The sequence below is a fragment of the Chamaea fasciata genome, unplaced genomic scaffold, assembly GCF_029207755.1.
Source record: "Chamaea fasciata isolate MVZ Bird 193981 ecotype frontalis unplaced genomic scaffold, bChaFas1.0.hap1 SCAF_1, whole genome shotgun sequence".
NCBI classification, from domain to species: domain Eukaryota; kingdom Metazoa; phylum Chordata; class Aves; order Passeriformes; family Sylviidae; genus Chamaea; species Chamaea fasciata.
The window spans coordinates 152,278,123-152,305,456 of NW_027094086.1; the positions used below are offsets into that span (position 1 = coordinate 152,278,123).

At 56.3% G+C, this 27,334-nt stretch overlaps 2 protein-coding genes across 3 annotated transcripts; both read left to right on the forward strand.

Annotated features, from left to right (window-relative positions):
• Positions 1 to 7: 7 nt before the first annotated feature.
• Positions 8 to 22,111, forward strand: KLHL18 (kelch like family member 18). 2 transcript variants are annotated; one of them, XM_066202265.1, is made up of 10 exons: positions 8 to 195; positions 9,807 to 9,937; positions 10,102 to 10,242; positions 12,028 to 12,226; positions 14,076 to 14,236; positions 14,322 to 14,458; positions 16,448 to 16,685; positions 17,950 to 18,054; positions 18,667 to 18,778; positions 21,716 to 22,111. In XM_066202265.1, exons 1-10 carry the CDS (start codon positions 52 to 54, stop codon positions 22,100 to 22,102), a joined length of 1,755 nt encoding a protein of 584 aa, XP_066058362.1. In that variant the 5' UTR covers positions 8 to 51; the 3' UTR covers positions 22,103 to 22,111. The 2 variants fall into 2 exon arrangements, with proteins under 2 accessions (XP_066058362.1, XP_066058373.1); XM_066202276.1 differs by having other exon boundaries at positions 16,463 to 16,685.
• Positions 22,112 to 25,387: 3,276 nt separating this feature from the next.
• Positions 25,388 to 26,836, forward strand: CAMP (cathelicidin antimicrobial peptide). The gene is made up of 4 exons (XM_066197591.1): positions 25,388 to 25,674; positions 25,997 to 26,104; positions 26,204 to 26,287; positions 26,697 to 26,836. The coding sequence occupies exons 1-4, from the start codon at positions 25,423 to 25,425 to the stop codon at positions 26,805 to 26,807; spliced, it is 555 nt and encodes a 184-aa protein (XP_066053688.1). The 5' UTR covers positions 25,388 to 25,422; the 3' UTR covers positions 26,808 to 26,836.
• The last annotated feature ends 498 nt before the right edge of the window (positions 26,837 to 27,334 follow it).

Below are 27,334 nucleotides of genomic sequence, written 5' to 3' on the forward strand. Positions count from 1 at the left end.
CGCGCGGCGGGGGCGAAGCGGCACGGCGGCGGCACGGGAGTGGCCGGGACGATGCTGGAAGCGGCGGCGGCGGCGGAGCCGGAGCTGGATCCCGAGGATCTGGTGCATTTCTCGGTGGGAGACCTGCCCAGCCGCGGCTACGGAGTGATGGGCGAGATCCGGCGGCAGGGAAAGCTCTGCGATGTGACGCTCAAGGTGCGGCCCGGCTCCCGGGGGCGGCGGGGAGTGGGGGGATGAGGGAGCCCCGGAGGGATCTGAGCGGGGCGGGGAGAGTGAGGGACCCCCCCAGCCCCTGATGGGCGTGAGGGTCCGCGACCCCTCAGCGGGCTGAGAGAGCTCCGCTCGTGGCGATTAGACCCCGGTCCTTGAGGGGACATTGAGGGGGGAGCCCTGAGGAGGTCACGGGTTTGGGCTGGGGGCTGAGGGCCGGTCCCTGAGGGGACTGAGGGACCCCCACGGCCTTTGAGGGGACTGAGGGACCCCCAGGGCCTTTGAGGGGGCTGAGGGACCCCCACGGCCTTTGAGGGGACTGAGGGACCCCCAGGGCCTTTGAGGGGACTGAGGGACCCCCACGGCCTTTGAGGGGGCTGAGGGACCCCCAGGGCCTTTGAGGGGACTGAGGGACCCCCAGGGCCTTTGAGGGGGCTGAGGGACCCCCACGGCCTTTGAGGGGGCTGAGGGACCCCCACGGCCTTTGAGGGGGCTGAGGGACCCCAGGGCCTTTGAGGGGCTGAGGGACCCCACGGCCTTTGAGGGGCTGAGGGACCCCACGGCCTTTGAGGGGCTGAGGGTCCCCACGGCCTTTGAGGGGCTGAGGGACCCCACGGCCTTTGAGGGGCTGAGGGACCCCCAGGGCCTTTGAGGGGCTGAGGGACCCCACGGCCTTTGAGGGGCTGAGGGTCCCCACGGCCTTTGAGAGGCTGAGGGACCCCCACGGCCTTTGAGGGGGCTGAGGGACCCCCCTCATTCCTGGGGGTGCTGAGGGACCTCAGCTTCTAGAGGGGGGACTTGAGGACCCCCCAAACCCCTGAGGGGGGACCCCAACCCTTAATGGAGGAGGCTGAGGGACCCCCCCAGTCTCTTTTCCGGAGGGAAGGAGGCGGCTGGAGTTCCCTCAGCCCTTTGGTGGGGGAGAGGAGCACGAACTGGGGTCACCAGAGACAACCAGAGCTGAGATTCCCCCCAACCCCCCTCATGGGGGGGCCAGGGGCTCCTGGAGCTTCCCGGCTCCGTGCTTTCCCTAGGAAACCATTCCCTGGGAGGAACGTCCCTTCTCAGCATCAAACCCACATCGTGTTCAATCCTCAGGCTCGCGGCCCCGGCTCTGCAGGGCACTGTGCTGTGGCAGGCAGGAGCTGCTGGAAAAATCCCTCAGGATCGCCAGGCTCGGTGGGGTTGGGAGCAGCACGCAGCTCTGAGTCACTGCAGGAATTAACTCCGCGGTTTTAATTAACCGGGAAAGGTGGTGGCAGCCTCCGAAAGCTGCCGGGGGAAGGAGCCGGCGGGGGCCGCGATGGGGAACATTCCATGGAGACGGGAGCTGCTCCATCCCCGGGAGGAGGGGCTGAGGATCGGGATCCTCCTTGGGAAGGGGCTGTTCCTTCTGCACGGTGATGTTTGGGCTGGAAAAGCCGGGGGAATTGTGTGCCAAAGCCGAGGGAATTCTCTGCCAAAACGGGGGGAATTCTCTGCCAAAGCCGGGGGAATTCTCTGCCAAAGCCGGGGGAATTGTGTGCCAAAGCCGGGGGAATTCTCTGCCAAAGCCGGGGAATTCTCTGCCAAAGCCGGGGGAATTCTCTGCCAAAGCCGGGGAATTCTCTGCCAAAGCCGGGGGAATTCTCTGCCAAAGCTGGGGGAATTGTGTGCCAAAGCCGGGGGAATTCCCTGCCAAAGCCGGGGGAATTCCCTGCCAAAGCCAGGGGAATTCCCTGCCAAAGCCGGGGAAATTCTCTGCCAAAGCCGGGGGAATTCTCTGCCAAAGCTGGTTTGGGATGCAGTGTGGTGGGTTTGGGATTAAATTTGGTGTTGGTGGGGCAGGAGAAGATCCTGGCAGTGCCACGTTTCTGGGAGACAAGAGCAGGAGCTCTGTGATCCCAGCCCTATCTGGGTTAAATTCCTCAGCGTTGTTTCTAAAATTCCTGTGAATTATTGTCCATTCCTATGGGTTTTTCCATAGAAAATTCCTGTGAATAATTATTCATTTCTGTGAATAGCTGGAGAGGGACTGGGGACAAGGGCTGGAGGGACAGGACACAGGGAATGGCTTCCCATCAGGATTTTGGGAAGGAATTCCTGGCTGGGAAGGTGGGGATGGGTTGGGATGGAATTCCCAGAGAAGATGGAATTTTCTGCTGGGAAAAGGGATCCAGGGCTGGAATTCTGCCCCTCTGCCCCCGAGCTCAGGTGATTCCCCAGCTGCAGAGCTGCCCCAGCCCTGCAGCCCAAAATCCACAGGAAAGACCTGGAGCTGCTGGAGAGATCCAGAGAATCCCATGGAGCTGCTCCGGGGCTGGAGCCAGGCTGGGAGAGCTGGGAATGTTCCCCTGGAGAAGGGAAAAATCCAGGGAATCCTCAGAGTCCATAGAGGGGCTCCAGGAGAGCTGGAGAGGGGCTGGGGACACGGGATGGAGGGACAGGACACAGGGAATGGCTTCCCACTGCCACAGGGCAGGGATGGATGGGAGATTGGGAATTGGGAATTCCCAGAGATTTGTGGATCCCTGGAATGTCCCAGGCCAGGCTGGATCACCCTGGGACAGCGGGAGGTGTTCCTGCCATGGCAGGGGTGACACTGGATGATCCCTCAGATCCTCCCCATCCCATCCCATCCCAGGATTCTGTGATAAAAGCTTGGAGGAACATTCCAAGTCCAGCCCAGAGGAACCCCCAGGTGGATCCTGCAGTGAATTTATTCCCCTTTTTTTTTTTTCCTCTCCTGCTCCTTTTTGTCCCATCTCTAAACCCAAAAAGCTTCCAAACTTCCCTCTGTCCCAGGAGTCGGATCTCGACGTGCCCAGTGCTTCAGCTCATGGATTTGGAGAGTTCTTTTCGGTCTCTCTAAGAGCTGCGGGTCAGGGCTGCTCCTGCTGTTCCCTCACAGCTCCCTTTGGAGCCTCCCCGAAATGTTTAATTGAACGTTCATTTGCTGGGAGCACGCGTGGATGGGCTGTGCTTAATCCTTTTTCCTTTGGGGAAAAAAAAAAAATTAAAAATTGGAATTTCGCTTAGCAAAAAAAGCCAAATTTCCGCTTTTCTCCTCTGGAGGATCACCGGGCTGGGCAGTGGTGTGCTCCTAAAAGAACCAACCAAACCTTTGTTTTCTTTTTTTCCCCCCAAATTGATCCTCATCCCAGTGGTGGTCAGGAAGGTGACGCTGTGTTTTCCTCCTCGCCCAGCTCTGGTGCTGATGGAAAAGGTGATGGAGATTCCAACTCCAGGCCTGGAATAATCATGGAGAGAGCAGAAATGAAGCTTCTGAGCCTTTTTTTTTTCCTTTTAATTTGGCGTGGTTTGAGGCTATGGTCAAACCAAGGGGCAGAATTCCTCTCTCAGAACCTCTCCCCCTTATTTTTAGTGAGATTCCAATTTATTTTTTTTCCCTTGGCAGCTCACAACCAAACTCTGCAAAATCCCTCCCCCCCAAAAAAAATCCCAGCTCAGGGAATTTGGGGCCGTTATTCCCCGAGCTGCAGATCCTGCTGAGATTTTTTTAACAGCCCTAAAGGAGCTCCTCAGTGCTCCTGCTCTCCCTGAGCATTGTTGGTGGGATTGTTTCCTCCCTGCAGAATGAAAAGCAGCCTGGGCAGCTTCGTTTTCTGGGATGGGCTTCCAGAAAACCAGGAAAAGCTGATCCTAGTCCTTCCTTACAAATCAATCCCGTCCTGGCTCCCGCTGGAGCTGGAGGAGAAAGATCCAAGAATTCCAGGAATCCTGACCAAACTGTGGCCCAGAGGGAAGGTTTGGGAAGGAAATCCCAAATCCTTGGAGTTGGCGGGAGCTCCTCTTGCTGCTGCAGCTCCTCCCGTGGCTCTGAGCCGCCTCCAAAGCCATTTTTCCATCACTAACTTCCAAGACTAATCAGAAAAGTCTCCTAAAACACAAGCCAGGCCTGGCAAAGTGAAATGACTCCCAGCTGTGGAGAGGCTCCAAGATTTGTTCCCTGTGTAATCCCAATGGCACCTGCAGGTCTCTCCCGTCCTGATCCCAGTTTTCCCAGGGAAAATTCCAAAACTCCCCCAACGTGGAGCAGCTGCACCCCCCCAGAGCTGAGGAGGAGCCTCTGGATAAGTGGAATTCCAGACAGCTCAGGCTGATTCCAGCAGGATCCTTCAAAACTCGGTGCCTGGCTGTGCTGCGAGAGGTTCGGGAGATCCTCCAGGAAGACAGGCCCTGGGAAGAAAAGGAATCCGTGTTTTATGGAAAAGCTGATGATCCACTGTGCCCAGGAGAGCTGCAGGGTGAGGATGTCATTCCGACCTTGTCCCCCAAGAGACAGGAATTATCTGGGACGCTGCCTGGATGCCATCAGCTCTTCCCTTCCAGAAAACAGGAGGGGTTTGAGTTCTTGGAGAACACAACAGTATTTTTTTTTTTTCTGTTTTCTGAGACCTTTTACAGCACCAAAACTCTCAACAAAAAGATGGATTTGGGGTTTTCTGAGATGGATTTGGGGTTTTCTGAGACCTTTTACAGCCCCAAACTCAGCAAAAATGGATTTGGGGTTTTCTGAGACCTTTTACAACACAAAAACTCTCAGCAAAGATGGATTTGGGGGTTTCTGAGATGCATTTGGGGTTTTCTGAGATTTTAGAGCCCCAAACTCTCAGCAAAAATGGATTTGGGGTTTTCTGAGACCTTTTACAGCACCAAAACTCTCAGCACAAAGATGGATTTGGGCTTTTCTGAGATTTTAAAGCCCCAAACTCCCAGCAAAAAGATGGATTTGGGGTTTTCTGAGATGCATTTGGGGTTTTCTGAGATTTTAGAGCCCCAAACTCTCAGCAAAAATGGATTTGGGGTTTTCTGAGATGCATTTGGGGTTTTCTGAGACCTTTTACAGCCCCAAACCCTCAGCAAAGATGGATTTGGGGTTTTCTGAGATGGATTTGGGCTTTTCTGAGATTTCACAGCCCCAAACTCTCAGCACTGCAGGGTGGTGACGTCAGGAAGACGAGAAATGCCTTTCTCCCACCTACACCACTTTCCTCGGGAGAGAAAAGCTCCCCGTGCCCTGGGATTCGTCACCACTGGGGGCTGTGGGGGCAGATTCCTGTGTCACCCACGTCAGGAGGGAATTCTGGGGTCAGCAGGGAGCCTTGCCAAGCTCCTTTCCCTGCGAAACAGAAGCAAAGGACCTAAAATTATAGACTGTGGAGCAGAACATCGTGGAATTGTATCAGGAAGAGGAGGAACTCGCTCTCAGGTGACTCCAGAGTGATTCCATCAGGAAAGTGCGTTAATTTAGTCGTGGAAAGGGAGGGAGCACCTTTGGGAAAGAAGATAGGAATGGACACGTGCTGAGGGCTCATCCTTAGAAGGGTTTTCCGTGTTCCACAGGGAAAAAACTTGTCCTTTTCCACAGGGAAACCTTGTCCTTTTCCACAGGGAAAAACCTTGTCCTTTTCCACAGGGAAAAACCTCCTTTTCCACAGGAAAACCTTGTCCTTTTCCACAGGGAAACCTTGTCCTTTTCCACAGGGAAAAACCTCCTTTTCCACAGGGAAACCTTGTCCTTTTCCACAGGGAAACCTTGTCCTTTTCCACAGGGAAAAAACTTCTCCTTTTCCACAGGGAAAAAACTTGTCCTTTTCCACAGGGAAAAACCTCCTTTTCCACAGGAAAACCTTGTCCTTTTCCACAGGGAAAAAACTTGTCCTTTTCCACAGGGAAACCTTGTCCTTTTCCACAGGAAAACCTTGTCCTTTTCCACAGGGAAACCTTGTCCTTTTCCACAGGGAAAAACCTCCTTTTCCACAGGAAAATCTTGTCCTTTTCCACAGGGAACAACCTTGTCCTTTTCCACAGGAAAACCTTGTCCTTTTCCACAGGGAAAAAACTTGTCCTTTTCCACAGGGAAACCTTGTCCTTTTCCACAGGAAAACCTTGTCCTTTTCCACAGGGAAAAACCTCCTTTTCCACAGGAAAATCTTGTCCTTTTCCACAGGGAACAACCTTGTCCTTTTCCACAGGGAAACCTTGTCCTTTTCCACAGGGAAACCTTGTCCTTTTCCACAGGGGAAACCTTGTCCTTTTCCACAGGGAAAAAACTTGTCCTTTTCCACAGGGGAAACCTTGTCCTTTTCCACAGGAAAACCTTGTCCTTTTCCACAGGAAAATCTTGTCCTTTTCCACAGGGAACAACCTTGTCCTTTTCCACAGGGAAACCTTGTCCTTTTCCACAGGGAACAACCTTGTCCTTTTCCACAGGGAAACCTTGTCCTTTTCCACAGGGAAAAACCTTGTCCTTTTCCACAGGGAAACCTTGTCCTTTTCCACAGGAAAATCTTGTCCTTTTCCTGCAGCAAGAACTGCAGTTGTCCCTTGGGGACATGCCACGGAATGAACACAGTGATGGTTTCAGAGCAGAGATCCCAATTCCTCCATCTCCCTGAGGGCTCTCCAGCATTCCAGGAGAAGGAATCCCAGCTTTTCCCTTTCCCAGCTCCAGGGAATATTCATTTCCTGAGCTCTTGGCTGATGCAGCTCCGTGGATTTGGCTGCTCAGCAGGGATCATTCCCCGTCTGGGATCACAGCACTGCCCAGAGCCAGGGGATTCCATCCCCGTGCCGATTCCATCCCAGCTGTCATTATCCCAGCGGGAATCCTGCAGGATGGCTGGGCTTCCTCCTGTTTGTTTGGCCCAGGTGAGCAGGAGGTGAGGTCGCCGCATCCCTGGAGCTGCAGCCTGGTGGAACCATTCGCACACAGTCACACAGTGTCCAGGTGGGAAGAGATCTCCAAGATCACCGAGTCCATCCCAGCTCCAACGCCTCAACTGGATCATGGCACCAGTGCCACATCCAGTCTGCTTTAAACACACCCAGGGGTGGTGACTCCACACCTCCCCGGGCAGATCATTCCAGTACTTTATTCTTCTCTCCATGAAAAACTTTTCCCTAAGATCCAGCCTGTGTTTCCCTTGGTGCAGCTTGAGGCTGTGTCCTCTCGTTCTGTCAGTGCTGCCTGGAGAGAGAGACCGACCCCAGCTGAGCACAGCCACCTTTCAGGAGTTGTGGAGAGTGACAAGGTCACCCCTGAGTCTCCATTTCTCCAGGATAAACACCCCCAGCTCCCTCAGCCGTTCTTGGCTTGTTTTCCAAGCCCTTCACCAGCTTTGTTGCCTCCTCTGGACACGTTCAGGCATCTCAACATCTTTCCTAAACTGAGAGATCCCAGATCTGGACACAGCACTCAGTGTCCTTCCTAACCTGGACACACACTGAGGTGTGGCCTGACCAGCGCCCGGTCCAGGGGAAGAATGAGCTCCCTGCTCCTGCTGGCCACACCATTCCTGATCCAGGCCACTCTTGGAATGGCTCAGCTTGGAAAAGCCCTCCTGGATCAATGAATCCAACCATCCCCAGCACCGCCAAGGCCACCAGTGACCGTGTCCCCAAGTGTCACATCCGTATGGATGTCACCTCCTGCCAGGGACGGGGAGCCACCACTGCCCTGGGCTGTCCCTTGCGATGCCTCACCACCTTTTCCATGAGGAAAGTGTTCCCAATTTCCACCCTGAGCCTGCCCTGGCCCAGCCTGAGGTCATTCCCTCTCCTCCTGTCCCTGTTCCCCGGCTGTCCCCTCCTGGCAGGGACTTGTGCAGAGCCACCAGGTCCCCCCTGATCCCCCTTTTCTCCAGCCTCAGCCCCTTTCCCAGCTCCCTCAGGAGTTTTCCAGCCCCTTCCCGACTTCCTTTTCCTTCCCCTGGACACCCTCCAGCTCCTCAATGTCACTCTTGTCACCAGGGGCCCACTTCTGCCACCTGGGCTCTGTAATTTTCATTGAGTTGCTGAAATAAGGGCCTTTTTCTCCTCCTTGGGTCGCACCACACGCTTGGGGTTTGAGCAAACACAACCTCGGTGTTGAAATTCCCGTTATCTTTAGTTTTAAAGATAATTCAGCTCATAAATAGAAGGTGACTGTGTGCACTTGAAGCAGGTGTTTCGCTTTAAGAGGCGCCCGTCCGACTTCGGCGCCGCTTTTCATTTATTAAAAAAGCTGAAACGAGCTTCGGACGGGGACTGGAGTTGTGAGTTTTGGCAGCTTGGGCTGAGGGGGAAATGAAAGCCCAGTGAAACGTTGGGGTTGTTTTTTTTTCTTGCACGCTCAGCCCTGAATGGGCAGCACTCATCCAAACAAACCAAACGACCTCTTCCCCTTGGGGTGAATTCCTGAGCGGAGCTTTCGAGATAAGAGCAGGCTTTGTCCTTTCACCTTTCGGAAACAGCAGAAGGGAAACTGGAGTTTTGGGGGGAGATTTGGGGAAACTGTGGTTTTGGGGGGATGTTTGAGACACCCGGGAAAGGCTTTTCCAGCAGCACGAAGGTGTATCAATAATGGGATTTATTCTTGATTCAGTAAAGCAGTGGGGTGGGGAAGGGCTGGAGTTGCTGAGCAGCTCGGGTGCTCCTGAGCCTCACCTCGGGGCTGGAATGTGGAATGTGGGATGTGGAATGTGGAATGTGGGATGTGGAATGTGGACCGGCCAAGCAGCAAATTTGTCCCCGTGGTCACCCAGGCTGTGCCAACCTGGGGACACAGAGAGTCCTCCCCCTCTGGAGAGGGAGGGGATGGGAGCCCCAGGGATGTGGGGAGGGGCTGTCAGCTCTCAGGTCCTGGAATCCCTTCCCTTTTTGGCCTTTCCTTAGGAACTTTGCTGTGGGTTTTGTATTTTTAAAGCTCTGGCCAGGCTGGAGTCGGTGTTCTCTGTGTGAAGTCAGGGTGGGGACCTGCTCATCCCCTCCTGGACCCTGGGCCTGCAGCCCTGACTCCTTTTCCCAGAGATTCCCCATCCCACGCTGTGCACACAGCAGGAGCCTGGCAGGGAATTTATCTCAAGTCTTGGAGCCTCTGGGATGGTTTTTGGGTTTTTTTCCATGTGGTTTTGGGGTTAGGAGAAGGGATTGATACAGCCCTCCATCCCCTAAATCACACAGATTTAAACGTGAAGGGGGTTTTTTTGTTTGTTGGTTGTTTTTTTTTGCATGACCACTTACACTTCCTGATTCCGCTCTGGGAATCAGGAATGCTGCAGAATCCGGGAGAACAGGATTTGTGCGGCATAATCCAGGCACAGAGGGCAGCATGGACAGGGATTGAGGCACCCCTGAGCTGCCCAGCACAGAGACAAGACTCTCCAAAAGTGCCTCCTTTTTTTTTTTCTCCATCTGCCATGAATTTTGCTTTCTAAACTCCCAGCAAGTTTGTGTTTGCTGGGTCTGAGGGAGGAGGGAGGCACTGTTGGGAATCACAGGATTCCTGAATCCAAACAGCATTCCTCATCTCTGGAGATGTCACAGGGTGAGAATTTTACAGAGCAGCAGAGAAGGATAACCTGGAGGGAAGGGCCCTGCTGCGCTGTCCCACAAACCAAAACTCCAGTGGGAAATCCTTTGCTGAAGTGAGGAAAAAAGTGCAGCAGGGATGGGAATGGTCTGGGATGAGTCAGATTGACGTGGAAATTAGGGGGGGAAAAAAAAAAAGCTCCAGGAGGAGTAATGAGAGCAAAGCCCAGCCTTGGATGGTGCAGGGGATCCCTGGAGCAGTGGTGCTGATCCCTCCTCCCTCCCTGTCCTCCCTGCTTTAGGTGGGGGACCATAAATTCAGCGCCCACAGGATCGTGCTGGCAGCCTCCATCCCCTACTTCCACGCCATGTTCACCAACGACATGATGGAGTGCAAGCAGGAGGAGATTGTCATGCAGGGCATGGATCCCAGGTAAAAAAAAAACCAAAAACACCCCAGGGAAAAGCACAGGCACCACCCCTGAGCTCTGCCTGGCTCAGAGCCTGTTCCCTGCCCGAGTGAGCCCACACCGTTGGCAGAGCGCTCTCCCAGCTGGAATTCCGTGGGGTTTTCCACCCTTTTCTCCCTGTTTTTAGTGCTCTGGAGGCTCTGATCAACTTTGCCTACAACGGTCACCTGGCCATAGACCAGCAGAACGTGCAGTCCCTGCTCATGGGGGCCAGTTTCCTGCAGCTGCAGAACATCAAGGACGCCTGTTGCACCTTCCTCAGGGAGAGGTGAGTGGGGATGGAGGGGATCCTGAGGGAATTCCAGAGGGATTCTGGAAGATTCCAGCTGCAGCGAGGGTCAGTCACCCGTGTCCAGCTTGGGGAGGAGCAGGATGTGTCCTTCCAGCAGGGTGAGGAGCGTGCATCCCAAAACTTGGCAGCTTGGCAGAGTTACAGAACACAAAATGGGTTGAGAGGGACCTTGAAGCTCATCCCAATCCATTCCCACACCTTCCACTATCCCCAGTGTCCAGCCTGGTCTTGGACACTTCCAGGGATCCAGGGGCAGCCACAGCTTCTCTGGGAATTCCAGCCCAGGCTCTCACCACTCTCCCAGCCAGGAATTCTTTCCCCAAATCCCATCCAGCCCTGCCCTCTGACAGTGGGAAGCCATTCCCTCTTCTCCCACCATTCTCATTCCCTTCAGAATAACTTATCGCTCCTTTATGGGCACACACTAAAATACCTTGACCGGCCAAAGGAGTTAACACCCAGAGCAAAACTGAGGAGACGTTTCCCTTTCTGAGAACCCATCCTGGCAGGAATTGCCCTTCCTGCTGCCATGTGTGCCAGAGGGGAGGAACACAGCCTCAGGCCAGCAGCTGGACAGGAAACCGTGGCAGAGCCCCTAAATTGGTCCCAGGTTTTTCAATTTCCTCCCTGGTGTTTGGCTGTGAGGCCGTTCCAGCAGCAGGGTCTGGAAAATGGAGAGCTGGGCTACTCTTTGTCCACGTTCCACACGGATTCCCAGCCGTGCCAGGGAGCCTGACGTGTTCACTTCTCCCAGCCTGGCTTCTCTGCAGCTGCTCAGGGCATTCCCTGGCGTGATGTGAAACACACCCAACCGAATAACGGGGATTGGCCTCCAAAATATTCCCAAATCCACCGGGAGCAGCCAGGTGTCCTGAGTGAAGTCCTGGCTTTGAGTGCACAGCTGCCAGTTTGGTCAACAAGCAGAAATGAGTGGATTCTGGTCGCCCTGGAGAGCCGGGACGTGGACACTGAGCTCTCCTTCTGAAGTGGAATTGAGGATGGGGATATTTTTAGGCAGCTGTGTTGTAACCAAGCCCTCGGAGTCACCCTCATGTGACAGTTCCCCACCCAACAGCAGCAGGAGCTGGAGCTGCTGGAGAGATCCAGAGGAGGCCCCGGAGCTGCTCCAGGGCTGGGAGAGCTGGGAATGTTCCCCTGGAGAGGAGAAGGCTCCAGGGAGAGCTCCGAGCCCCTGGCAGGGCCTGAAGGGGCTCCAGGAGAGCTGCAGAGGGGCTGGGGACAAGGGATGGAGGGACAGGACACAGGGAATGGCTGTCCACTGCCAGAGGGCAGGGCTGGATGGGAGATTGGGAATTCCTGGCTGGGAGGGTGGGGAGGAGCTGGGTGCCCAGAGCAGCTGTGGATGCCCCCAGAGCCACCTGGATCTGTCCAATGCCTCTCTGGCAGGGACAAGGGGACATTTGTGTTTTCCATCCTCTGGCTCTGCCTTGGATTCTCCTGGAGGTCCCTGTGCAGATCAGCTCGTGGGTGAGCTGGGATCAGCCATCACTGGAGAGAGGACACATCTTCCACTGCACTGTGTGTCCTGCAAGGCTTCAGTGCTTCCCAGAACCCTGGAACGGTTTGGTTTGGAGGGGACCTTCAATCCCATCCCATTCCAGGCACAGGGACACCTCCCACCATCCCATGCTCCTCCAAACCCCATCCAACCTAACCTCAGACACTTCCAGGGAAGCTTCTTTTCCATTAAGCCGACATTCCTGCTGCTCTCCTCCTCCTCCTCCTGCTGCCCTTTTCCAGGCTTCATCCCAAGAACTGCCTGGGCGTCCGGCAGTTTGCCGAGACCATGATGTGCACGGTGCTCTACGACGCTGCCAACAGCTTCATCCACCAGCACTTCGTGGAGGTCTCCATGTCCGAGGAGTTCCTGGCCCTGCCCTTCGAGGACGTCCTGGAGCTCGTTTCCAGGGATGAGCTCAACGTCAAATCCGAGGAGCAGGTGGGTACCTGGGCTTGGCCAAGGGAAGTTGGACCTCGAGGGGGTTTTGCTGCTTGGGAGTGGAATGGGAATTGTTCTCTTCCTGGGCTGAGTGAAGATGAGGTGTCCTGGCACAGTGGGGACACTCAGAGGTGATGGTTTCCTGTGCCTACTCCAGACTGAAACAGAAAACGGGACTTTTGTAGGATCACAGGATCGTTGGAATTGGAAAAGCCCTCAGAGATCATCAAGTCCAACTTCCCCCAATCCTGCCATGGCCACCCCTGACCAATGTCCCCAGGTGCCACATCCCCGTGGCTTTTAAATCCCTGCAGGGATGGAGACTCCACCACCCTACCCTGGACAACTGGACAGCCCTTTCCATGAAGGGATTTTTCCAAATTCCTGCCTCAATCTCTGCTGGGACAACACGAGGCTGTTTCCTCTCCTCCTGTCCCTTGTTCCCCTGGAGAAGAGCTGGAATCCCACCCGGCTGCACCCTCCTGTCAGGGAGTTTTGGGGAGTGAGAAGAGTTCAGGGTGTTGACCCAGCCTTGAGAATCCATCAGTGTGAGCTGACAGTGGGCAGGGAAAACAGAGTCAGTCCCTGAGCCTGGAAATCTGTCCCGCTCTTCCTGAGGAGGTGACAAAGGCAGGGCCGGCCTCCAGCTTCTCCTTGTAGGGTAAAAATGTGCTGCTTTAATCAGGCTTCCAGAGGGAGGGGAACCTGCCTCACGTTCCTGGATCATACCAAGAATTCCTCCCTCTGTTTTTCCCCGAGCAGGTGGGATCCAAAGAACCCATCCTGGGGACATTTCCCCGTGCCCTGGCACCTGCCAGCCCCACTCCTCAGAAATTCCTGCAGAATTCTTCCATCTGTAGGGTGGCAGAGAGTTGGTTTGGGGTTTTTTAATCCCTGTGGTGCTGTTGGAGAAGCAGTTTGGCACCGGAAAGTTTGGGAATTGTGTTGGGAAAGACTCCGGATGCCACTGTGGAAGAAAAGAGTTGATGGTTTTGTTCTGGTCAGTCGTTAAGGCTGCAGTAACTTCAGTGGGGAGTCCTGTGAACCCAGGAACGTGTGTCCCAAATTAAACTGGCACCAGGGCACCTTTTGTAGCTGGAGTCATCCAGTGGGGCTTCAGAGAGGTTTGTCCCTTCCAGTGTCTGGGATGGAGCCTGAAGGGACCAGCCCAGCTCCAGGGCTCTCCAGAGCAGTTCTCCAGAGAGAACAGATGGATCAAACCTGACTCCTGGTTTCTCATGGAGCAGCATCATTCCCAGTCTTCTTTCCCAGTTTGCAGATTTCTGTCACTAAATAAACACAGTTTTCTGTGTTCTGTGCCACCTCCTCTGCCAAAATCCTCCTTGCAGCTCCCTCATCTCCCTGCAATATCTGTGCTGGATAGGAGACAGGAGATCAGGATTGTTGGAGGCAGGGAAAGAAACCTGCATGGAGCCAGGCTGGGAGAGCTGGGAATGTTCCCCTGGAGAGGAGAAGCTCCAGGGAGAGCTCCGAGCCCCTGGCAGGGCCTGAAGGGGCTCCAGGAGAGCTGCAGAGGGACTGGGGACAAGGGATGGAGGGACAGGACACAGGGAATGGCTTCCCACTGCCACAGGGCAGGGCTGGATGGGAGATTGGGAATTCCTGGCTGGGAGGGTGGGGAGGCCCTGGCACAGAGCAGCTGTGGCTGCCCCTGGATCCCTGCAAGTGTCCCAGGCCAGGTTGGAGCAGCCTGGGGCAGTGGGAGGCATCCCTGCCATGGATGATCCTTGACCTTCCTTCCACCCCGAAGCATTCCAAGATTTCATGTCATTCCCGTCCCCTTGCGCAAGCCCCAAACTCCCCCTTGCCGCTGCTGTTCCCCTGGCAGGTGTTTGAAGCTGCCCTGGCGTGGATCCGCTACGACAGAGACCAGAGGGAATCCTTCCTGCCCGAGCTCCTGTCCAAGATCCGCCTGCCCCTGTGCCGGCCGCAGTTCCTCACGGACCGCGTGCAGCAGGACGACCTGGTCCGCTGCTGCCACAAGTGCAGGTGAGGCTCGGCCACGGAATCGGTCGCATCCTTCCATCCCAGACTCCAGATCTCCTCCTTTAGTGACGCCCTGGTTGGATTTCAGGGATCTGGTTGACGAAGCCAAGGATTACCACCTGATGCCCGAGCGCCGGCCGCACCTGCCGGCGTTCAAGACGCGGCCGCGGTGCTGCACGTCCATCGCGGGGCTGATCTACGCCGTGGGGGGACTCAACTCTGCAGGTACCTTGCAGTGGAAAGATCACCACGGGGGCTGGCTGGGGTGATGGGAGGATGGAATTCCCTCGTGCGGAAGCGTGGAGGAGTTTCTCCTCCTCCGTGCAGCACTTTGAACCTTCCGGTGAAAGCCTCGGGGCGGTTGTGCCCGTAGTTTAACATTTTCCATCTGCAATCCTGTGCAGGTGAGGGTTATTTAGGACATGCTCCTCAAGACTTGAGCGGGGCAACAAGGTTGGTGAAGGGTTTGGAGCTCAAGTCCTGTGAGAAACGAGTGAGGGAGCTGGGGTTGTTTAGCCTGGAGAAAAGGAGACTCAGGGGTGACCTTGTCACTCCACAACTCCCTGAAAGGTGGCTGTAGTCAGCTGGGGCTGGTCTCTTTCTTCAGGCACCAACTGACAGGAGAGGACACAGCCTCAGGCTGCACCAAAGGAAATACAGGCTGGATATTAGGGAAAAGTGTCTTACAGAAAGAGTGATAAAGTATTGGAATGGTCTACCTGGGGAGGTGTGGAGTCACCATCCCTGGGTGTGTTTAAAACAAGACTGGATGTGGCACTGGTGCCAGGGTTTAGTTGAGGTTAGGGTTGGACCTGATGATCTTGGAGGTCTCTTCCAACCTGGTCATTCAGTGAGCCTGTGACTTTGAGGGTGGTGTCCTTACCTGGAGCCCCAAGCAGGACCTGCAGGGATCTCCACAATGCTGTCGGGGTTGTGGGATCACAATTTGACATGAGCCTCACCGTGGCATAAAAAGGGAACAGAAAGTGACTGAGGAAAAACATTCTAGGGAGGAGCGAAGCAGCGACACCACAGCTGGGACTTGCAGGTCTCTGCTGCCCCTTGGAGGACAGTGGAGGTGCCACTTCCACAGAGGGAACTTGCCGAGGCTCCTCGCGGAGAGCTTGGAAATGTTCCCCAATCTTTGTGAGTGTGGGAACAATGGGAATTGTTCAGAGCAGGATCTCTGTGGGTGAGCAGAGATAAGCGGCTGGGAAATGTCTCTGTGGGAGCAGGTAGGCTGGAATGGGAGAGTCCAGGATAGGACAGAGAATCCCAGAATGGTCTGGGTTGGAAGGGACCTTAAGGATCATCCAGTGCCACCCCTGCCATGGCAGGGACAATTTTTGCTGTCCCAGGCTGCTCCAAGCCCTGTCCAACCTGTCCTTGGACACTTCCAGGGAACACTCACAGTTTCTCTGGGAATTCCAGCCCAGCCCCTCCCCACCCTCCCAGGCAGGAATTTCTTCCCAACATCCCACCTAAGGCTTAATTAGTGAAGATGTTTTACAGCCAGATACACTTTATTACTCAGAAAATGTTCAGTGCTTCCCCTCTCTTCCTCTTACACTTCTGCCTCTTCAGATTTAGAATATTTAAAAGACATTTTTAAATTTTTTAGCCAAATTATAGGAATCGTGAGGGGGTGAATTCTGGGGGGGTTGGGGAGGGGATTTTTCTCTGGGTTATTTTTTTTTTTCTCTTTGGTATTTGAAAGAAGAAAGTTTGAAATACTTTCAGGTCTGTCCATCCCCCTCCCAACCAGACATTCCAGGTTTTGACTTCTGTTTCAGGAGCTGCTTCTGTGTTTCATGCAAGAAACTTTCTGGAATAAAACAAAACTAATTCCAGACTGTTTTGGGTTGGAAGGGACCTCAGGGATCATCCCAATCCACCCCTGTCCAGGGCAGGAACACCTCCCGCTGTCCCAGGCTGCTCCAAGCCCTGCCCAACCTGTCCTAGGACACTGCCAGGGTTCCAGGGGCAGCCACAGCTTCTCTGGGAATCCATTCCAGGACCTCACCACCCTCCCAGGGAAGAATTTCTTGCCTTGACCCAGGTGCATCACTTCTCACTTGGCCTCGTTGAATCTCATGATGAACTTTTTTCGCTCCTCCCCCCAAATATTCACATCCCACACAGCAACAACCTCCCCCCTCCTCCCTCATCGCTCTCCCAGGGCTTCATCAGGTCTCCCTCTTTTAATTTGAGTAGCAAATTTCTACGCAGGCGACTCCCTGAACGTGGTGGAGGCGTTCGACCCCATCGCCAACCGCTGGGAGAAGTGCCAGCCCATGGGCACGGCGCGCAGCCGCGTCGGCGTGGCTGTGCTCAACGGGCTGCTCTACGCCATCGGCGGCTACGACGGCCAGCTCCGCCTCAGCACCGTCGAGGTCTACAACCCCGACACCGACTCCTGGTCCAAAGTGGAGAGCATGAACAGTAAGAGGAGGTGGGTAAAGCCCAGTGGGGGGGAAAAAAGCGAGGAGAAATGAGGTGGTGGGCGCCCAGCGGGGTGGTGGGAGGGTTAAAACGGGGGAGGAGGAGTGTGGGGCGGTGTGGAAGCAGCTGGGATTTCCTTGGTTTGTTTCCTTGGTTTGTTCCTTTGCTCCCAGGGAATGGGGGAAATGGCCCCAAGTTGTGCCAGGGCAGTTCAGGTTGGATACAGGGAAAATCCCTCCTGGAAAAGGTTGTCCAGCCCTGGCTCAGGCTGTCCAGGTGTTTTTGGTTTAGGGCAAATTTGGGAGAAAACCCTCAAATGGGGTTCCTCTGGGGAGCAAACTCAGACAGCCCTTCCCTCCAGCCGGTCCAGGAAAGAACTTTTTTGGAGAAAAGTGGAAAAAACTCTTTATTTAACACACAAAGTGCCCACAAGCATAAAGAATGAATGATATGAAACATTAAAACCTTCTGTTCTGGAGTGAAATGGCAAATTGACCAAGTCGTTGCTGTGGGTGTAGCTCAGTTCTCTCAGTCCCTTTCCCATCCCTGTGGAGGTCCAGGCCCCGGTGGGCTGCAGGTGCCAGCCCTCGGTGCTCCTCTGGGTTTTTCAGTCCAGAGCGGGGTTAAACAGTCCCAAGAAAAAGGAAAAAAAGAACAATCCAGGAGCTTCTCTGCCTCAGCCAGCTAAACTAACTGAAAGCAAAAAAGATTTCTGTCCTGCTGTCTGTCCGTGCCTCAGCTGAACGCTGTCCTGAGAAAAAAAATGCAGAGGAGCAAATGCTGCTTTTCAAAATAAACCCTGCACTTCTTCTTTCTCTGCTTTGCTCTCAGAACCAGTTTAAAGGCACGGAACTCGACGTACAGCACACACGGAACAGACAGTTGGGGATACGAGCATCATAAAGTTACCCCAGGACGCCAGGGCAGGGGTGGAGGGTGTATGTGCCCCTCACCAGGTTTCTCTGGAGCTCCCTTGGCCACTCCTGGTGCTCCAACCCCTTCCCCATCTCCATTCCCTTCTCTGGGCACATTCCAGCCCCCCCAGTGTCTGTTTCTGTTGTGAGGGGCCCAAATCCAAACCCAGGATTCGAGGTGCTCCTGCCGTGAGCACCTTTCCTCTCCGTGAGCTGAGAGTTCAGATGGGACTGAGCAGTTTGGAGGTGAATCCAGGGAAAGGGAGGTTTGGTGGGGTGACACAGGCAGAGTGTCACAGTGTTGGGGACGAGGTGGCAGCACCTCCAGCCCCCCTCACGGGGTCCTGCTGTTCCTTGCAGCGCCATGGGAACGGTGGTGCTGGACGGGCAGATCTACGTCTGTGGTGGATACGATGGAAACTCATCCCTCAACTCGGTGGAGTCCTACTCGCCAGAAACAAACAAGTAAGAGCCCTTGGCGTCCCAGAGCTTTTCCAGGAGTTTCCTCTCCGGTGTGCCGTGTCCTGGTGTTGTGACAGGCGGAATTATAAAAAAAAGGCCTTATAAAATCAGGCCTGCTCTATTAATTAACAGCTAGCCTGTCATTTCTTCTAAGTGCAGCTAACGAGGGATTTGTGAGTTCACCTATGAAGCTGTTTGGAGAAGTTCCTTTAACACGACAATCTACTCTGAGGGTGAAAAAAAGAATTCACCTGTAATAACAAGGGATTTGTCCCACGAGAATCAGTAAAGAGAACGTGTAAACAATCCGAGGATAGATTTGATGGACAAGTCAAAGAGCCTGTACTAACCAGTAGAATAATTAACAACAAAGCTGTTAACCCATTAGAAGTTGCCCTGGAGGTTTGTAAAAGCTGTATAAAAGACAGCATGGGGCCATAACGAAGAACCTTCTGAAGATTTCACTCTGTGTGTCGTGTCCACCCTAACAACGACATCCTGGCACCATGTGGGCTGTGAGAAGGGTTGGACTAAGGAGTGGGGAAAGGAGAGATGGTGGAATCCAGCACTAGAAAATCATGGGAGATTTGCTGACCTCTCCCGTCTCCCTCCCAGGTGGACAGCAGTGACCCCCATGAGCTCCAACCGCAGCGCGGCCGGAGTCACCGTGTTCGAGGGCCGGATCTACGTGTCGGGAGGACACGACGGGCTCCAGATCTTCAACAGTGTAAGGCCCCGGGCAGGCCTTATCCCCTGCACCTCAGCGTGGGGCTGGAAGGTTCCCTGTCCTTTCCCTGTGCATCCAAACAGCCCCAAGTGGTTGTGCCACCAAATTCTGGCACTTCCAGCCACAACGGAAAAAACCTGAGGTGGAACAGAAGTGACTCGTTTATCCACTCAGGGCCGTGGAGATGTTCTGAGCGCTGGAGCCCCTTAGATATGGAGACAGGCTGGGAGAGAAGAGAAGGCTCCAGAGAGAGCTCAGAGCCCCTTCCAGGGCCTAAAGGGGCTCCAGGAGAGCTGGAGAGGGACTGGGGACAAGGCATGGAGGGACAGGACACAGGGAATGGCTTTAAGCTGAAGGAGGGGAGATTTAGGTGGGATGTTGGGAAGGAATTCCTGGCACAGGGTGCCCAGAGAAACTGTGGCTGCCCCTGGATCTCTGGAAGTGTCCAAGGCCAGGTTGAATGGGGCTTGGAGCACCCTGGGACAGTGGGAGGTGTCCCTGCCCATGGCAGGAGGTGGCACTGGGTGATCCTTAAGGTTTCTTCCAACCCAACCCAAACCCTTCAGGCACAATCCCACAGCAGCTGAACTTTTACCTGAAGGCAGTTCAGCCCTCTGACCTCCCTCAGCTGCTCCTGCTGCTCCAGCCCCTTCCCTGGGAAGCCCCTCACCATCTTGTCACAACAAACCCAAAACCTCCCCTGTCACTGCAGGACACGAAAGACTCCAAATAATTCAGAAGGCAAAAGTATAGGAAAAGAAGGCTCTTTATTGTCTCATTCTCACTACCTGTTGTAAGGTGTTCCCATACAGATTTACCATGACTGGTGAATAGAAATGACACCTCTCTAATCCCGTGGGTTAAATCAGAGAAACTGCAAAAGGCCACCTGGAGAAAGAATGTTTTGAGGAAGGATAGTCATTTACCGAGATTGTTTTTAGAAAAAGCTTTCCTGAGAAACTTTTCCTTGGGAAAGCGTTAGCAGGCTGCTAAGCAGGCTAAAATCCCTCCGGCCCACACACCCCCAGTTTGGAGATGTGCCGACACAGCAGGGGACTGTCACAGGGCACCTCCCAAGGCGGGAGCATCCCTGACTGTAAGAGCAGGGAGAGGGATCTCTGGAGACCTGAGACGCTCTAGGAACACGTGGTTTTATTGCATGGGTGGTGGGGAAAAGGGCCTTGCCTTCAGCCACCAGCCTCGGCCGGAGGGATGCCCCAAGGAGAGAGAGGGAGAGAGAGAGAAAAAGTGAGAAAAAGCAAGAGCAAGCAAGAGAGCGAGCTCCTCGTTACAATACCTCATATCTCCTTTCGTGTTGAATGTTCTAATTCAGTGTCCAACCGGCGCGAGATGCAAACCCTGCGGAATTTACACCCAGCCCATGAGAACTGCTGTGTTACCATGGCACTGTGTATTCTAAACTCTCTAAAGACTACTCTCTTATCTACCTTCTCCCTGATCCTTAGTGGGGCTGCTCCCTTGGTGTCCCTTTGTTTGCTGTCACTAAACCCACCTCCAGCTAATCGCCACCTTCCTGCCTGCCGTGCCTACACCTCAAAGCTAGCTTTCATTTCTTAAAACAAATATATATATATATATATAGTCTTGGTTTAGATAGACAGGGATCTGCCAGGGAAGACTGGAGTCTCCCTTGGAATGTCAGCCCTTCCCCCCTCTTTTTCCAAATTATTATAAATTCGCAATTAAAGGGCTGTCAGGCAAAGATTTTGGGAATAGGCATAGCAGTTCTTTACTAGGGATGTAAAAATACAGATGTTGTAGTACAGAAGAATAAGCAAGCAAACAAGAAATCCTAGAAAACCCTGACAGTGTCAGAAATACAACCTGACGCCCTGTTGGTCAGGGTGTTGGAAGCAGTCCAACGTCAGCCCTCCTGGAGTGGCAGATGTGGTTCTGTTGGAGTAGAGATGGTCCCGTTGAAGAAAGGGTCCAGTAATGGTGAGATGGGTCCGGTCTTCCTCCAGGGATCTGGTGGAAAACTGGATAACTGGGGACACTTGTGGCTCTTTTTATCTAGGCGAAGATGGTTTGGCTCCTCCTCCCTGGGTGGAGCAGCTCACAATGGTCTGATGTAATGTGTGGTGTCATTGGGGAGCTTTAATGGCCCATTAACCAGAGATATTCCCACGGAGGGAGTTGGAGGGTGAGCAGAGATAAGAAACACTGCTCCACTGAGCAGAGATAAGAAACAATGCTGAGCTTTAATGGCCCATTAACCAGAGATATTCCCACGGAGGGAGTTGGAGGGTGAGCAGAGATAAGAAACACTGCTCCACTGAGCAGAGATAAGAAACAATGCTGAGCTTTAATGGCCCATTAACAAGAGCTATTCCCACGGAGGGAGTTGGAGGGTGAGCAGAGATAAGAAACACTGCTCCACTGAGCAGAGATAAGAAACAATGCTGAGCTTTAATGGCCCATTAACCAGAGATATTCCCACGGAGGGAGTTGGAGGGTGAGCAGAGATAAGAAACACTGCTCCACTGAGCAGAGATAAGAAACAATGCTGAGCTTTAATGGCCCATTAACAAGAGCTATTCCCACGGAGGGAGTTGGAGGGTGAGCAGAGATAAGAAACACTGCTCCACTGAGCAGAGATAAGAAACAATGCTGAGCTTTAATGGCCCATAGCAGAAGATATCCCCATGGGGGGGTAGTGGAACAATGAACAGAGATAAGCAACACTGCACCATCTGATAAGCAACACTGACCCATTTTGGGGCAGAGATAAGCAACACTGCTCCACCCGGTTTCAACAGACAGAATAGAATGACATTTTTTTTCCGGTTACAAAACCCACGACATAAAATATAAATTTCTAAAAATCCAAAACCCACAGGCTTCACATTTTTAGAACCCCTTGCCAAGCCATCACATCTGTAAGCTTTCCCAACAGCTGGCCGTGTCCCCTTGCAGGTGGAATACTACAACCCGCACACGTCCAGCTGGCACCCGGTGCCGCCCATGCTGAACAAGCGGTGCCGGCACGGCGCGGCGGCGCTGGGCAGCCGCATGTTCGCCTGCGGCGGCTACGACGGCTCCGGCTTCCTCAGCGCCGCCGAGGTCTACAGCTCCGTGGCCGACCAGTGGTACCTGATCGTGCCCATGAACACCCGCCGCAGCCGCGTCTCCCTGGTGGCCAACTGCGGGCGGCTCTACGCCGTGGGCGGCTACGACGGACAGTCCAACCTCAGCTCGGTGGAGATGTACGACCCCGAGAGCAACCGCTGGACATTCATGGCGCCCATGGTGTGCCACGAGGGCGGCGTGGGCGTGGGCTGCGTGCCGCTCCTCACCATCTGACGCCGGGGGGGTGGGATTCTTTTGGGTGGGGGGGGGGGGGTGTCGGCAAACGAGCAGTGCCAGGATTTCCAGGTGCTCCATCCAAAGGTGAGCTTGGACAGAGTGATCCCCCAGCCTGCCAGGTTGTTTTGGGGCTGAAGGTCCTGGAAGGTTGAATGTGGTGGGTTGATGTGCGAGCAAAGACCCTTGAGCCTCCCCCTGGAGCTGAGATCCGTCCATCCAAGTGGATCCATCCATCCCTCGCCGGTTTTCCTGCGGTCGCACCTTTGGGAAAAGCCGTTGTGGACTCTTGAAACGGCTCATAAAAAACCAGCCACTTCAAGGACTTGGGAGATCCAGCTGCGCCTTCTGGGAGCAGCAAAACCACCTGAGCATCCCCCGTCCAGCAGCGATTTGGGGGGTCCTGATCGCAGGGGGGGCGTCTCCAAACAGGACAAACGCGCCGCTGTGGCTTCCAGGAGCTTCTTACACAAGACACCCCCAGTTCCTCATGCTTTCCTCAGCTTGATGTGGAAAACTTCTCCACAAGAGCCACAAGAGGATGGAGAAATCAGGAAGAGGAGAAGTTCCGTTAAACCAGGATCGTTTGGGCAAGCTCTGGAGAAGGATGGATGGAAACTACTCCAGGCAACAGCCTGAGGGTTTCAGAAGGGGAAATAGATTATCAGGATGTCCTTTAAATTAAATATCAAGGTGTTTTGGTGTTTTCCAAGCCTAAGAGGCAGCTGGAGCAGAAAGGCTGGGATATTTTAGGAGAGGCAAGGAAAACAACGCCGCGAGTTTGTCGCGCTCTGCTGGGAAAAGGTCTTTGCCATGGGTTTTGTGCCAGGAAACTCTGGAATGCTGGCAGAGCCAAAGAGCTGCCTGGCAGCATCTTCCCTGCATCAGCCCCTCTCCTGCATGATCCGTGATCCATCCCTCCGGAGCTCTCCGTGCCCGGCTCTTCCCGTGCCACCCTGGGCACAGCCATACCTCCTCCGGGCAGGCAGGGCCAGGCAGCAGGAATGGGACCTGCTCCCAGCTGCTGCCAGGGATTTGGGATCTCCTTCCCCCCCCCCCGTGTCCAGCCCCATCCTGGGAGCTGGGAGGAGCAGGATGTGTCCCCCAGCCCCGCTCCTCGTGTCCGTTCCTGCTGCCAGCATTCCTGGGATTGACTCTGGCTGTACATGTGGATGTCTATATTGGGGTACTGTGTATATTTTCGGGTCTCTAATGAGCATATCTGGTTATAAATGTGATCTTATCAGTACATATCCCTTTCTCCCACATCTGTCCACTGCTGGTTTCCCAGGAATGGGAATCCTTCGGACTTTTCTGTGCTGCTCAGACTTTAAAAAGGAAAAAAAAGAAAAAAAAACACGGATACTTGGATCAGAATGAAGTCGTTGCCCTCTTGTTGTGGCATTTTCTGTTCTCCAGGAGCTCTCCTGATGGTCTCCATGGGCAGAGGAGGCTCTGGTGAGCCCCTCTCCCGGTGTTCCATTATCCCTTCTCCCTCCCACCGCCTCCCATCTGGGGCTTGTGTCCGTAAGAATGGGAATATTGGGACAAATTCCTTTGGAAGAGCAGCAGCTGCCCTGACCCCAGGGCTGCCGATGGCCCCCGGGTTTCCAGAGCACTCCCAGGGATCCCGGGAGACTCGGGTGTCTCCCAGATGTGCTTCCTGGGCTTCCTTCCCCAGGGATTGCTTTGCTTTTCCGTTGTGGATGAAGCAAGGGAGAAAAGGGAGCTCCTGGCTCCAAAGGCCACAGGAAAATACTGAATTCTGGGGAGACGAGACCTGCTCAGCCAGGGAAAGCAAACTGGGAGAGCAGGATCCACCCAGTGTAGTCCTCAGCAAACCCCGTGTTCGTGAATCCAGGGAAAACCTGGGCGTGGGGGTGTTTGGATCAATCTGAGCCCCAAAATCATGTTTGAAAAACAAAAAAACCGGGAGAGAGGAGGGGGCTCCCGTTTATCTCCGTGAGAACCAGGAGGATGCTGTGGCTCCCGGCTCGGAGGTCGCACCAGCGCGCCAAGAAACTGAGAGCAGACCCAGGGAAGGGGCCCCGCAGGGGGACCGGCCCTGCCGAGCTCCAGCATCGCCGCATCCCCTGCGGGTCCAGGCGCGCTCCCCCGCCCTCTCCCCGGCGGCACCGGGCCAAGGAAAACACCGGCAACCCGATCCCTTCCCGCGGGCACGGCGGCCGCCGCCCAGCCCGGGCCCGGGGCTGGTTGGCGGCTCATGGCGCTGCTGCTGGGGGCCGTGCTGCTGGCGGCGGGCGCTGCCCTGGCCCCGGCCCCGGCCGTGCCCGCGCCCCGGGAGCTGGCCCGCTCCGTGCTGGAGACGCACGGGCAGGAGCTGCGCCTGCTGCGCCTGCTGGGAGTCGCCAGGACGGTAGGGGGGAAAAAAATTATTTTAAAAAAGGGGGTGAGGCTGCGAGTGGGGGTGCTCCAGGCTCCGGCACCCACGCACCCACCCGGCGAGGTTTTTTTCTCCCGGCAGAGCTTCGACTGGGGGACACACTTCAGCATCAACTTCACGGCGCGGCAGCCGCCCTGCCCCAAGGCCGGCCCGGAGCCCCGCGGCTGCCGGGGCCGCCCGGGCAGGGTGAGCGTGGGCTGGGAGCCCCCCAGAACCCGGGGTCCAGGGGGCTCCCCGGGGTGCTGAGGCCGCTCTGTCCGCAGGTGCAGCGCTGCTCGGCCCAGGTGTCCGTGTTCACCTTCCTGCCCGACGTGCCGCTGTCGATGGTGGAGTGCGGCCGGGAGGCGGTGAGGGCTCCGGGAGCTCGTCCTGGGGGTGGGACACGCGTCCCCCTCACTTCGGGGGGAGGGATTTTTTGGGGTTCTGGAGTGAAAGCCCCCTTTGTTCCTCCCCGCAGCAGCCCGGTGACAGCGCCCAGCCGCGCTCCCCCGGCGCCAACCCAGGTCACTCATCATCCTCATCATCCTCCTCTTCCTCATCATCCTCATCCTCGGGCCCCCCCCCGCGGCCTCGGCCCCCTCAGGGACCATCCCGCCGCCCCCTGTCCCCAGCGGAGCCGGAATAAAGAGATTTCGGGGTCGGACGTGTGCGTGTGTGGGGGTGACGGTTCGGGGGAGCGAGGGGGGCACCCTCGGCCTTGGGCAACAGCGATGGGGCAAGCTCGGCGTTGTGCAACCCCCGCGGGCGACGTGTCACCCCCGGGACAGCCCCAAACCCCCCCCCCGAGCCCAGCCAGCGTGGGGACCCCGAGGGGTTCAGCTGCCACCGCCCATCCCCGGGGACACACCGGGACCACCCCCCCCCCCGCCCCCCCAAAACCACGGTCGCTCTGCGGGTTGGGGCCGGGCGTTTCCCAATGGGGGCAGCCCCGGGGCGGCTCCCCGAGCTCCCGTGGGGGGATAAAAGGGGCGCGGGGGTGGCCGTGGGGACAGCGATGGCGAGCTCGTGGCTGCTGGTGCTGGCGGTGCTGGGGGGGGCCTGCGCCCTCCCCGCCCCGGCGCCCCTCGCCTACACCCAGGCGCTGGCGCAAGCCGTGGATTCCTACAACCAGCGGCCCGACGTGCAGAACGCCTTCCGGCTGCTCAGCGCTGAGCCCGAGCCCGCCCCGGTGAGTGCCCCCCAACCGGGGACCCCCCCACGGGTGACACCCCACACCCCATCCCACCCGGGACCCCCCTGTTTGTGTCCCCTCCCACTCCTGGATCCTCCTCGGGGGTGACAGTGCCGACCCTAAACCGCACCCAGTGAGTGTCACCCCGCCGGTGACACCCCCCCCCACCCCCCAAATTTTTGACACCCCCTCATGATCCCCACCTTGTGACGGCTCAGCGCCGACCCCGAGCCCACCCCGCTGATTGTCACCTCGGCTGGTGACATCCCCGCTCGGGTCACCTCCCCCTGGTGACCCGGCCACCCACGCGTGTCCCCAGGGCGTGGAGCTGAGCTCGCTGCGGGGACTCAACTTCAGCATGATGGAGACGGACTGTGCCGCCGGCGCCCGCGTCAACCCCGACGACTGCGACTTCAAGGAGAACGGGGTGAGGACGAGGAGGAGGAGGAGGACGGGGAGGAAAGGGGGCACGGGGGGCGCGGTGCCATCCCCAGGGTGACCCCGCGTGTCCCCGTGTCCCCCCCAGGCCATCAGGGAGTGCTCGGGGTCGGTGCAGCTCCTGCAGGACTCCCCCGAGATCGACCTGCGCTGCTCCGACGCCTCGTCCGACGTGAGTGGGGGGCAGCCGGGGGGCGCCCGTGGGTGGGGTGGGACGGGAGGGACCCTCTCCCTGCCCCACACCCCTAAAAGGGACACCCCGATGGCTCCAGAGGAGGGTGGGGGGGCCCGGGGAGCTCACAGGTGGGCTGTTCCAGGTGTGGGGGTCTTGGGTTTTGGGAGTGGGGTGCAGGGCCCCAGGCGGAGCGTCCTGGGTGGGCTCCCAAATGTTGGATTCTGGAGGTGGGGTCCCAAATGTCCCGCCTGTGGGGGTTCTTGGTGTGGGGACACGAGTGGTGTCCCTGCTGTGGGGTCCTGGGTGGGTTTCCAGGTGCGGGGGGCCCTGGTTGGTGTCCCGGGTGTGCTCAAAGCGGGACCCCCACCCCCCCGCACCCCCTGACCCCCCCCAATCCCTCCGGCAGCCGGTTCTGATCCAGCGCGGCCGCTTCGGGCGCTTCCTGGGCAGGGTCCGGCGCTTCCGACCCAGGGTCAAGTTCGACGTCCGCCTGAAGGGCTCCGTGGGTCTGGGCTGAGCAATAAAGGGGCCACGGGGGCTGGCCGAGCGGGCACCGCGCTCCTCCCGTCTCTGTCACCCGGGGAAACTGAGGCACGGCGGGGACACCGGGCTGGGGCACTGTGAGCCCTCCAGGGACATTGTGGGCGCCGCCTTGGGGGGCTCGGGACCCCCTGTGCCCCAAAAGTGGCTGGAGCGGGGTGATGGCTGCCTGCAGCCCCCTGGGGGTGTCCCTCCTGTCCCCCCGATACCCCTGTGGGTCTGTAGCCCCCGAACACCTCTGTGGGGACCCCCCGATGGTGTCCTGGGGACAGGGAAGGACAATCGCAGGGCTCCAAGTCGCTGCAGGAGGCCGGTGCCAGGAGGAGCCCCCGGCCGTGCCCGTGTCGTGCCCATTTTGGGGGAGCTGATCCTGCTCCCTCCGAGACCTTCTGTCCCCGTCCCCATCCTCGTGTCCCCCTTGTGGTGACAGCGGCAGCAGAGGCGCAGCAGGGCCGGGAGCAGCTGGATTTGGGATGGGACTGTCGGGGGGGGGGATCCCCGAGG

What these genes read in the sequence shown, in the direction of transcription:
- KLHL18 (XM_066202265.1), top strand. Translation starts at nt 52, where the DNA reads ATGCTGGAAGCGGCGGCGGCGGCGGAGCCGGAGCTGGATCCCGAGGAT. An exon ending in ATGCAGGGCATGGATCCCAG is followed by an intron (nt 9,938 to 10,101) that starts GTAAAAAAAAAA and finishes CCCTGTTTTTAG; the next exon opens with TGCTCTGGAGGCTCTGATCA. An exon ending in GGGGGGACTCAACTCTGCAG is followed by an intron (nt 14,459 to 16,447) that starts GTACCTTGCAGT and finishes TAATTTGAGTAG; the next exon opens with CAAATTTCTACGCAGGCGAC.
- CAMP (XM_066197591.1), top strand. Translation starts at nt 25,423, where the DNA reads ATGGGGGCAGCCCCGGGGCGGCTCCCCGAGCTCCCGTGGGGGGATAAA. An exon ending in CTGAGCCCGAGCCCGCCCCG is followed by an intron (nt 25,675 to 25,996) that starts GTGAGTGCCCCC and finishes GCGTGTCCCCAG; the next exon opens with GGCGTGGAGCTGAGCTCGCT. An exon ending in GCGACTTCAAGGAGAACGGG is followed by an intron (nt 26,105 to 26,203) that starts GTGAGGACGAGG and finishes TGTCCCCCCCAG; the next exon opens with GCCATCAGGGAGTGCTCGGG.